The 12,487-nt window shown below is 44.2% G+C and overlaps 1 protein-coding gene across 4 annotated transcripts; it reads left to right on the top strand.

Annotated features, from left to right (window-relative positions):
- Positions 1-3,863: 3,863 nt before the first annotated feature.
- LOC123163984 (uncharacterized) lies at positions 3,864-10,470 on the top strand. Of its 4 annotated transcripts, XM_044581391.1 has the most exons (7): positions 3,988-4,064; positions 4,148-4,320; positions 4,493-4,601; positions 6,938-7,208; positions 8,122-9,686; positions 9,754-9,912; positions 9,997-10,470. In XM_044581391.1, the coding sequence occupies exons 4-7, from the start codon at positions 7,032-7,034 to the stop codon at positions 10,076-10,078; spliced, it is 1,983 nt and encodes a 660-aa protein (XP_044437326.1). In that variant the 5' UTR covers positions 3,988-4,064; positions 4,148-4,320; positions 4,493-4,601; positions 6,938-7,031; the 3' UTR covers positions 10,079-10,470. The 4 variants fall into 4 exon arrangements, with proteins under 4 accessions (XP_044437325.1, XP_044437327.1, XP_044437326.1 ...); XM_044581390.1 differs by lacking the exon at positions 4,148-4,320 and having other exon boundaries at positions 3,864-4,064; XM_044581392.1 differs by lacking the exons at positions 4,148-4,320; positions 6,938-7,208 and having other exon boundaries at positions 3,864-4,064.
- Positions 10,471-12,487: the final 2,017 nt, after the last annotated feature.

The following is a 12,487-nucleotide window of genomic DNA, read 5'->3' as shown; positions in this document are numbered from 1 at the left end:
CTAACCTATAAGTCTTCAATACACCAAAATCACTAAGGGGCACTAGATGCACTTACAATAGCTAGTCATCCCTTGAGCTTCCTTGGTGTCTTCCAATTATGTAATGCTTCACAAATAAAAGACTTGCAAGATATCATATTACCATATTGTATTGTGTTCATTTTAAAATTGTTGGTGCTTCGAGATTTCATATTACTAATTTCTAGCTCATTGGGATCCTATCATGAGATAACATGGTTATTAACCTTTTGTTATTCATTTGATCACTCACATGAGATGGTTATAATTTGATCATGGAATAAATTTCTATATGTAAACAACCACAAATGTATTCATAAAAGTTTTCTTTGTCACCTCAATTTGTCAACTGGATTGCTCGAGGACAAGCAGTAAGCTAAGCTTGGAGAAGTTGATGCATCGCATATGTATCTAGTTTTTCGAACGCTTCTGCTACGTTTCTGTCCTCTAATTTGCATAATTATATTAAAAACTAACAATGCTAATGTTTTTTCATCACACTTTCCAATGATGTTGTTTTCTATGCAAAAAAGGTCCCCAATTTTTTTCCTAAAGTTTCATGAAAAATGATCCACAAAGGACGTGCCATAGGGCAACCCGTGGGGCTCACACAACCTTGGCTCACACTACAACCCTTGGACGCGAGATGGGGGTGCATGGGTCCCACAGGCACCCCTGGTGCCGCCTATATTCCCATATATGTTCCCCGGATGAGAAACCTTAAAGAAGGATTTTACCCATTTTTCTATAGGGTGGAGCCCTGCCTTCACTGACCTTTTCCTCGAGGGTTGTTTAGAGGCTAATCTAGCCTTCAGAGAGGGGGTGGGGGCTATTTAGAGGCTGATCTAGCCTTCAGAGAGGGGGTGGGGTGTCCTTCACCAGCTCCTTCTCCATCATCACCATCATTATCTCCCACCCATGTGTGAGTAATTTCCCTATAGGCACATGAGGTGGAGGGGAATTAGATGATATGCCTTATGTAATAGTTATCAGATTTAATAGATGGCGATACCTAGTGTCATATATGTTCCGAGATTCATAATGCTACGACTTTGCTACGCTTAATATTAATTTTTGTCACTAGGGCCCAAGTGCCATGATTTCATATATGAAGCATATCTCTTTTCATAAATATCTATGTGTTTGGATCATACCTTAGTTTTATGCACATGTTATAGTTTTAAACTGGAGACCCCAAAGTGACAATAATCCGGATATCAGAGGGGGTGACTGTAATTTGAGGATTACATGTACTCATAATGTTAATGTTTTGATCCAGTACTTCGTGAAAGGGTTAACTTAATTACCCTTAATTTTGATTAGGATCCCGTTGAAATGGGAGGGTACGACAAAAAATGATGTGCAAGTTCTTATTGCAAGTATGCACAATTACATACTTAATACATGCCTACATATGTTGATGAATATGAGCTAGATTGCTAACACCCTTTGTTACTGCTATTACATATTTGATTATATCCACACAACATCCCGTTATCCATCCTCATGCCTACACTTTTGCTAACTATTGGTGTCTTTAAGATACTTTGTATTTGGCAACCGCTTCGTATTTCTACTTTTGTCACTCTATGTTAATCAAACAGTAAGCACTTCATCACATTTGCTACTGATAAATTCTCTTGAGCAAGTAACATATTTTCAGGTGTGTTGAACTGAAAAATCAACTACTAATGTTTATAAATATTATTTTACTTCCTTTGTGTCGAATCAATAAAGCTGGGTTGCAATACTTCGAAGTTGCGATCTCTTACACTTATGGGTCATCAGTTATCTCTTTTCCTAGATTTAGCTGTCTCTTCTACTTATTTGCTAGTGTTCTTGTGTAGCTTGCTTGGTTCTAGTAACATATTATATGGGGTGTATAACTTAGTTGCATTTATAAAGAACTTACAATTCCATACTTACCTCAGAAATCAGCTAGGAAATGCTAAAATTCATAATCACTTATTCATCCCCTCTAGTCGACATCCAAGGCATCTTTGATCCTACAAGAAAGAGGGAAACGAAGGAGGTGTGGCGAGAGACGGTGATGTGTCAAGTTGCAGTGCTTAAGCAAATATGAGATTTTTCTTGGATGAGTATGTCATCAAGGCCGAGCCCTGTGGCCAAGTTTCAGGTCAAAAAGACAAAATGAGCTACAGGTTGCTTCCCAATTATTATCTATGCCTATTTCCAGGATTTAGATGAATGAGTGTAAATTTGTACCACGGGGCCCCTTGTTTTTGCACAAAATGTGTCGCAACGATCATAGGGAGCTACATGATATTTTCCCTTTTTTTAGACGCCACGGAAGTGGGGTTTGCAATTTATGGCCGAGAATGATAGAAATGGAATGCATTTTAATTCCATATATTTGCATTGGAGCAGAACATATTTTTGTGGAATGTGGATGTATGAGCGGAGTGGAGTCTTTGAGATTTTTCTAGATTTATCAAAGCATTTCAGATGGAGGGAGAGGTGCTTTAGAGTGGAAGAGTTGTGGTTTTGGAAATAAGGGTTTCCGAAGAGATTCTTCAAGGGAAAAATCATGGATCTTGGGTTCTAACTTCCAAGGTTCGAGGGTAGATGACCCAACCAAACGATATGGTTCCCCAAGAGGGTGAGGAAGACATGAGATGACCCAAGCATTACTCCATCATTTCCGGTTTATAGGGCTTAAATCTGAAATCTCATCAATCAAGGTAGATGATGAGTGGAGGAATGTATCTCATAGTTTACAAAATTACTCAAACTTTAATCTGTATTAATTATAGTGTATGCATGGATGACCACTAAATGAGTAGGAATGGTAATATGCATTGGTTGGTTTATTTTAGTCCTTACATGCATCAATTTAATGCACCTTGGAATGTGAACATGTTATGGAAAGAAGTGAAAATAAGATTTGGAATATGAAAGAACCAAGAAAATGAGATGAGCCCAATAAATCGGAAAAGAGTGAGTAGTCACTAGGGAAACTACTATCAATCAGGGCACAAACAATAAAGAGGAACACCCAAAATAATTAATTGGTCAAGACTAAAAAACTTGGGTATCATGAAGGGATGATGCAGAATCAGGAGGGCAATAACGTCACACCGATGCTCAACACGCTAAGGCATACTAGTCTGTCACCACGGGAAATATCACATGATATGATAACCTCCTCATAATTCAAATTTGTAAGAAAAAGGAATACCAACAAGATATGCGTCTACAATCACTAAAAATTTCAGTGACAAATTCAAAATACACATGGAGAAAAAAAAGACAAATCCAACATAAATAGTACTCCCATCGTCTGGAATTACTCGTCGCTCAAACGTATGTATCTACTCACCATGCGTGGAAGAAACTCCTCATTCCTTATGATCATTAATTTTCATTTTGCATGCTGCTATTTTATTGACTAACACGTTAAATTACATGGGAAATAAACGTAGTGTTTCGCTCCACCCAATCTTCTAAATGTGCCAAACAGAAGTCATTATCGTCATTGTTTAATATCCTCCATTCAATGTTTTATTTTTGACAAAAATCCTCCATTCAATCTTCGTACATCTAGTTGTGACGCAACTCCTTTAGATGCTCTTTGCACCTAGACGAAGGGAGTAGCACTATTTGCAGAAGGTCAGAACCACAAACTACACCCTTTTTTTCTTTTTGAAAAACTTGCAAATTTAAATTTTGAGACGTGCTAGTATCATGGTATCGTGTGGAGTGCGGTATCGACCCCTGTCACCACCTAAAAACCTACACGCAGGCTATATAGCGGGGAATTTGATTATTTGCCACCCCTTATTTGGGACTTTGCTATTTTGCCACTAGTTACTTTGTATTTAATCTGATGACACTTTTTATCTGGGTCTTTGATATTTTGCCCTCTCTCACATGGGTCCCACAAAAAAGGACTAATTTGCCCTTCCTATCGATTGACCAGGAGGAACAAAGGAGTTCGTTCGTTCTCATCCCCTCGCTCTGTCTCTCGCAAGCAGAGGCAACGACGGCGGCGGCGTCCCTGGTGGTGCTCGACGGCGGCGGCCCTGGTGAGTCTCTCTCTCCCACTCCCTCCCACTTTCCTGCGCCCTCCCTCTCTTCTCTCTTGCTCATCTCCTCGGCGGCGCCCTAGGGTTAGGGTGACCAGCAAGGGTAGCGGTGGCGGCGGCCGGTCGAAGCCTCGCCGCGACTCGCCGACTCGTGGCGCCCCGCAGAGCCCCCGGCTTGCCCGCGCGTCGATGGCCGTTGCTGCACCTTGAATTCGCCATGTGCTCCTGCTGTGTGCGCGGGGACTGAAATTCTCACGTTTGTGCTTCTGTTGCGCCCTCTACTACTTCAAAAAATTTTGAGAAGAGATCCATAAATTCTCACGTTTGTGCTTCTGTTGCACCCTCTACCACAAATATTGAAGTTAACAAATATTGAAAACTTGCTGGTGTACATCTCATGATTTTTGCTTGATTTCTTGTTGTTACAGACCACATAACTCAGATGAGCTAGGTGTTGAAGATGGCTGAACCAGAGAGAGGTGACCACGTCGTAGTAGATGGCTTCAATTTTCCTCCTTTGTTTGTTCCCGAGCCCAGGTGAGAAAGCAAAGTAGCTTCTTTTTGGTGCTCATCTGAATGCACGTTAGCGAATAGACGCTAACTCCATCGTATATTGTTCGTTATTGGTCATTGTCAAGTAGGCCGCCTCCACCGCCGTTGGTGTTCACATTAACTATTAGAGTAGCTCGTTATGTCTACAAGCTTGATGAGGGAAGCAAGCAAGTTGTTGACAAGCATGATGTTGTGTTTGATTTCAACATTTCTGGTATGTCATGGGTTAGCTTCAATGAAGCTGTGGCAGAACATATCAAAATGGGGATAGGCCAGGAGGTGCGGTTGTTTGCATTAGACACCGTCGAGAGCACAGTTGATCTTGTACTTAATGGTCAGCAACTGAATTCCCACTTTATTGGCAATCATTGGGACTTTGAGGCCAAGAAATCATTTCTGTTAGCTGAGGTTGTTACATTGGAGGCACCCAATGCAAAGAGGGCTCCAAAACAGCCAGCTGCTCCCAAACACCCGCGTGCTCCCAAACAGCCGCGTGCTCCCAAAAAGCCAGCTACCCCCAAACAGCCAGCTGCTCCGAAAAAGCCAGCTCCCAAAAAGCCGGCTACCCCCAAACAGCCAGCTGCTTCGAAAAAGCCAGCTGCTCCGAAAAAGACAACTAACAAATCTGTAGAATGCAGTGCTAGCTCCTCTGTGGTTGTTGACAATTCAAACTTGTCAGCTTTCGAGATGGCACAGACAATGGGTAGTCAATATAGAATTTTTCATGATGATGTGGAGTTTTCACCGGATGATGTTGACCACCCAGCCACAATGCAATCTCAAACTGTTTTGATGTGGTTGATAGTACTGAGAGATGTGAGTCCTCCGTGGTTTATCAGGAAGAACCACTCATAGATTGGAGCTTGATTGAGATAGCTCCTCCCATAACTGAAGAAGACAATATGTGTGATCCTCTTGGTATTAACGATGTCGACATTCCCATAACCGAAGATAATATGTGCGATATTCTTGGTATCAACGATGAGGTGGTCCCTGAGCCACCACCTTCTCCACCTAGTGAGGAAGTTTACATGACCGATGAGGAGGACCGTCAGCTTTTCATTGAGGCTGCCATTCCCGTGGATGATAGTGTGCCACCAGATGAGGAGATTGCATATGACAAAGAGAACCCGCAGATGTATCTTGGTGCTTTGTTTCCTTCAATGAAAGATTTTAGGATGGCTATCAGACAATATCTCTACTACCTAAAAGAAACCTAAGGTTCCCTCTCCCCTCTTACGTCAAATCTTTCGTCCAACCTTTTCTTCCACCCCTCCTTACGTACGCTCCACCCTCCCGATTTTCTATTTCACATGATTTGGCAAGCTAATAAATGACGATAAAAAACCCAGCAAATACCGATCACTTTCCTCCCAAGACGAAAATTTGATCTCGCAATCCTCTCGCCCCTTTAATCTCACGATCCTCTCAACCCTTTAATCTCGCAATCCACTCAACCCTCCCGATTTTGCATTTCACATGATCTGATCGGAATCCCCTAGCCCCTTTAATCTCGCAAAAAGTTGAATGCCTCGGCCCTTACAACACTCGATTACTCAGCCTCATGCGCAGCTCAACCTCACCAAGCGCGGCGCGCGGGGATCATAGCCTCGGAGCCGCGGACGTCGCCCTCCGCCACATCTCTCCAAACGCCGACCCGCAGGACTCGACGCATACGTGGCCGCCTTGCAGGACTACCGCACAAATAAGGCCATGGACGCGCTGGCGAGTCGCCCCGTGCGCGCTCGGTGCACCATGAGGACCACGAGAGCTGCGTCAACGTCGTCGAAGATCACATGGCGGCGGCGACATAGATCATGGGTATGCGCAAAAAAAGCCACCATTGAGCGTGCTGCTCGAGGAGAACGCGATGCTAATTTTGCATGGCAAGCGACGAAGAGACTACATGATGAGAAGAACAAGGTGTCGATGGAGCGCGTGCAGTGGCGGCGGGGCGGTGCTAGATCGCGGATGGCTCACGCAGCAGGACCAGTACGGTGAAGCTGGAGCGCCACACCACAATAATAAGAAAGGATGGCTCGCTATCAGTAACTATGGCACGAAATTGAAGATCTAACCACAATCATAGGTACTGTTACGGCTGTTGCAGATAGATCATACTGTTGATATCACTTCCGCGATCGCGGCGCAATCGCTGGCTGGTAGGCTTCCCGCGACACTATGCCTTAAAAAACGCGATCTGGCGCTAATCAGGCAATCGCGGGGCATACTGAAATTACTCTGTTTATCTGCTGAAATTACTCTTCGAATTTATACTGAAATTACTCTGTTTTTCTGCTGAAAATACTCTATTTTTCTAGACAAACATGCACTTGTACTGTTGCCGCTAAATGGCATAGCAGCCGCGATCGCCTGCTATAGCGGGCCGTAGCGTTTGGAGGAGTCAGCCGCGAAATGCTTTTGCCCGCGATCTTAAACTTTGATCATTTCCTACTGAAGATTTCCACAGCCATGCTCAAGCTTTACAACAGTGAGCTCTTGACGCACTTGCCGATCGAGCACACCACCCTCGTGGTGCTCCTGCACAATGTGTGCCATACCTACACCAACCTTGAAAGGAAAATATCAAAGGTCATATCATATTTTTCACTCTTAAAGGATTCATTAACTTTATCCATTTCACTTGATCATTGTTTGATTCATCTGCTAGATTTGTCATCCGTAGCAACATAGGTAAGAAATAATCAACCATTTTCTCTTCCATTCACATTTATTAGAAGGGGCGCTTATGGCTGTAAAATTGACTTCATTATCGCGCGGTGGGGATTCCCTCGTGCAGGGAAGATATGTCAATTTGTAGATCAATATTAATTTGTTTCTATATTTTGTATCTAAATTGTATTTTGTAGTTCATATGGTTCGAACATGACATTTTCTTTTAATTAGCTTCTGTTGAATCATATTGAACTCGAATTATGAATTAGAATGCCGAACTGGGCACTATTGGATGTGATAATATGCGACATGAGGCAACGTGGACTTTTTCAGGGACTTGTCTGAACTAGAACAAAACTCATGGATGATGATGGAGCATCAGGCCGAGAGAGAGAGAGAATTTTTGTTTCATAGTTGCCAACCTCTTGACAAAAAAAACACAATCACACAATAAGTTATGTCGTAAAATTATGCTTTCCCGTAGCAACGCACGGGCATTGTCCTAGTGGAATTAAAAGGGAGATCGACATTTGGGGATATAAGAGTGATAAGAAAAGATATCTTGGCAAATGTAGAGCCACGGGTTGTCCATGGAGGATTACAGCCAGAGTGAGGACCGATGGACAAAGCATAAGGGTACTAAAGTTTTTTTTTGAAGTATTGTTCATGTTTTTTCTGTGTTTATCCTATGTGATGGCTTTTAAGCATTGTTATTGTTGATGTTTTTTCTATGTTTATCCTATGTCATGATGGGCTTTTAAGCATTGTTATTGTTGCTGTTTTTTCTATGTTTATACTATGATCTGATGGGCTTCCTATTGTATTGCAGGTTACCAAGATTTCTGTGAAGCACAAGTGCTCCTCTACCGGTAGGATAAAAAGCAGCATGACATCTCAAGGATGGGTAGCACAGAGGACCGTACCCCTTATACAGAGTGACCCTAAAATTGGATGCAAAGAACTGTTGGAGAATTTGCAAGATACATATGGCACTACAATTGAGTATCATACGGTGTGGAAAGGCAAAGATATAGCACAAAAAGAGATTTATGGTAGCATGAGGCAAAGTTTTCAATATTTGTTTAACTTCAAAGCGGAAGTTGAGAAGAGATCCCCAGGAAGCATTGTAGAGGTGGATATGAAGATGGTTAACGGTATAGTTCGCTTTAACCGATTCTTTATTGCTCTTAAACCTTGCATTGATGGCTTTAAAGCTGGTTGTAGACCATATCTTAGTATAGACTCAACTGCACTCACCGGTAAATGGAGAGGTCACTTAGCCGCTTGTACAACATTAGATGGGCATAATTGGATGTATCCTGTAGCATTTGCATTCATTGATGGTGAAACCGATGAAAATTGGACATGGTTCATGTCACAACTCAACAAGGCATTAGGTCATGTTTCCCCTCTAGCTATATGCACAGATGCATGTAAAGGTTTAGACAATGCAGTCCAAAAAATATTCCCTCATGCAGATCAAAGGGAGTGTTTTAAGCATCTCATGGCTAACTTCTCTAAAAAGTTCCAAGGAGATGTGTTTGGCAGAATGTGGACAACTGCTAGGGCATATAGGCCACAAGTTTTTAACTACCACATGAATAAAATCCTAGCAGAAGCACCTGATGTGCATGAATATCTCTCAAGGTACCACAGCTTAAAATGGATGAGATGCATGTTTGACCCCTCCATTAAATGTGATTACATCAACAATAACCTTGCCGAGTCTTTTAATGGTTGGATTAAAGATTACAAAGATTTGCCACCTGATGAGCTAGCTGACACTCTTAGAGAGCTAGTCATGAAACTTCATGAGAAAAGGAGAAAGATTGGGATGAAACTGAAAGGAAAAATTATTCCAGCCATCATCCAACAGATTCATAATAGGACAAGGGGACTTAAACATTTGAAAGTTGGGAAATCTGGAGTTGCAAGTTGTGAGGTGAGGGACACAAGTAAATACAACTTGCGACATGTTGTGAAAACTGACCAAAGCGAGTGCACGTGCTTGGAGTGGCAGCAGACAGGGAAGCCTTGTGAGCATGCACTTGCTTTCTTGCTAGATAGAAGGAACCCCAGATGGGAGGATTATGTGCATGACTATTTCTCTCTGGAGAAGTTTCGGGCAGCATATGCTGGAGAGGTTGAGCCATTGACAGATAGGTCTCAATGGCCACATGTACAATTTCCATTTGACATGGAGGCTCCATTAGACAAGAAAAGAGGTGTTGGAAGGCCTAGAAAGAACAGGTACAAGAGCTTCCTCGAAGGTGGAGATGGTGGTCCTAAAAAGAAGAAAGAGCCAAAACAGCTAGGCAGCAAGAATAGATGCAAAAGATGCCACATTTTAGGCCATAGGCAGTCCACGTGTCCGTTGAATGGACCAAAGCCAAGGTACTTGTAAATGACCAATGTTTATTTCATCACTTGTTTTACTATGTACTAACTTGTTTATGTGCAGGAAAATAAAGAAGAGAGCACCAAGATATCCAGCTGATGATGATGCGTCGGCACCGGAACCTGAATTGACATCCCAACAACCTGAAGTTGTCACTCCCAATAGGCACATGATCACTATGCCACAAAGTCTTCAAGGCAGTCCCAATCCAGTGACAAGAAGGTAACACATCCACATACTATAGCAATGTTGGCTTATTACATTTCGATTTTAACTTGCACTTATTACATTTCTCTATACATGCAGCATGTTGGCTTCGGGGTGGCTGATTAGGCAACACATGCAGCACCACAACTTGATGTGGCCGTCACTCCAACAAGGCACATGATCACTATGCCACAGAGTCTCCAAGGAAGTCCCAATCCAGTGACAAGAAGGATGTTGGCCATGGCATTGGCTGATGAGGCGTCGCAGAAACCTACCCCTACCATGGAGGACACCATGATAGCATACGACATGGCCTCAAGCTCAAAAGCTAGAAAGTTGACCCCGAAGAGAAGGAAGTACTAGTGATGTGCTTGGTCTTCTCTATACTTTTGGTTGTAATATGACAGACTTAGCATCCTTCACTTTGGATGTAACATGGCAGCATGGCAGCTTCTTTATGCTTTTGGTTGTAACATGGCCAGTTACTATGGCCTTGTGCTTTTGGTTGAAAAACATGGCAGTAAGAATATATTGTCTTGATATTGTGTCATGGTGTATGAATATGTCCAAATATATGTTTGAATTTTTCTGTTTTGTGCATACATATCTTCAGAAGTGAATTAACGGGTAAAATACTGTCCAAATTGAGCCAAAATGCTGCCCAAAATTTGAACATTTTTTTGAACCACCCAGAAAAATTTCTAAAAATTACAGAAATTCAATCATATATGTACGACTAATCTGGGAAAGTTTCATGCAATTTTGATCATTGGTTGAATGGCAAAATGCATTTCAACTTTGAGCTTGACTAGTTTGACCACATTTTGACTGATATTTAAGAGTTGTCAGAAAAAATTCTAAAAATTACAGTAAATCATTCATATCTATGTGACTAATCTGAGAAAGTTTCATGCAATTTGGATCATTGATTCAACGGCATTCTGCATTTCAACTTTGAGCTTATGGAGATATATAATGGAGCTCATGGAGTTTGAACAGGGGAAGGAGGGGGCGCAGGGAGCAGTGGGGCAGCATGAGGCAGCAGGAGTTTGAACAGGGGAAGGAGGGGGCGCAGGGAGCAGAGGGTGAAGGCAGCAGGAGGAGCATGAGAGCAACGGTGAGGAAGAGAGAGCAGCAAGTACAGCGGTGGCCGGCGAGCAGCACGTACAGAAGCGGCGGCTGTATTTTAGATGGGAATGACTAAGGATGTGCTTTGTTTGGGTCAGGGTACAATGGTCCTCTATTTTGTCTACTTAGTTTGTCTATTATGTCCATAGATTGTTTTTGTGTTGAAAAGTGACAAAAGATCAAAATACAAAGTAATAAGTGTCAACAGATCAATTACAATCTAACTAGTGGCAAATTGTCAAAGTTCAAAGTAAAGAGTGGCGAAAAATCAAATCCCCCCTATATAGCCTACGAGATGCTTTGGTTGCCCATACCCTGAGCGTGAGGCCCTGACGCGACCACTCCATGCGCCCCTTGTCATCTTCTTGAACGCCCCCCAATGCCCAACTGAGGCAAACCCGTTCTCATGGCAGTGGGAACGGCCATTGCTACTCGCTCTGTTGATGGCAAAGTTGCCTCGAACTCAACCCGCACGCCGCTTCAGTCCAACCTCTCCTTTACTGCGCCAACACCTCCGTTGGCCGGAGCGAATGACTCGTCTCGAGCTACTCGAGCTTGATGAGCGGACGCATGTGCTTAAAGCCATCCCCTCCACTCCATTTCTTCCTCCCCACATCAAACTCCGTCCATTCCACCGCTGTGTGCTCCTGATCGCCACCACCAGTCCACCAGCACTATGCAGCCCGGCAGCGCCAACGGTCCCACTGACGCCGTCGCCGCCTCGTTGCAAATGGCGCCTACGGACGCGTCGGCGTCGGCGTCGGAGTGGGACAACGACTCGGGCCGCCCGGCCTTCCTCAACGTGTTTCTGCCCACCAGCGTCCCAGTTCCGGCGACGGCGGTCCGCGCGACCACCCCAGAGCGGGAGCGTCGGACGACCCGCCCGGCCTTCATCAACGTGTTCATGCCCCCGGCGCCCCCTCTCCCGGAGACGACCATGGCCGATCTGCAGCGACGCTTGCAGGACCCCTCGGTGGAGATCATGACGCACCCGCCGCCCAGGAACCAGTTCCGCTTCCGGGCGGACTACCTCGCCCACATCGCCCTGCTCGACTACCCCAAGGAACAGCGCCACGAGGAGGGCATCAACCGCAGCTGCGGCGGCTTCGGGTTCGTGGTGGAAACCGACCCCGCCTGCTTCGCGGCGCCTGACCTGTCCCCGGTCCACCTCGTCGTCAACCTCGTGCATCCCCGGAACATCCCCCGCGAGGTCCGCATCAGGTACGGCGATCATCGGTTCCGCAACGTCGTGCCTGTCCAGATCCTCAGGGTTTGGGACAAGTCCCTGTCCACCGACGCCAACGGAGAGTACGTGCCTATGTTCGAGGCCGCGGCGGCGGCCTCCTAGCTGAATCCACTTTGGATGTTAGCTTGTAGTACTAGTACTAATCCCGGTCTGGGTGAGACCTGGAGGCAGCAGGGGCTTGATGCTCCTTTGGTTCGTATAGTCTCCATGGATCTC

This window comes from Triticum aestivum, chromosome 7D, assembly GCF_018294505.1.
Source record: "Triticum aestivum cultivar Chinese Spring chromosome 7D, IWGSC CS RefSeq v2.1, whole genome shotgun sequence".
NCBI lineage: Eukaryota > Viridiplantae > Streptophyta > Magnoliopsida > Poales > Poaceae > Triticum > Triticum aestivum.
This window is presented reverse-complemented; position numbering and strand designations above follow the sequence as displayed.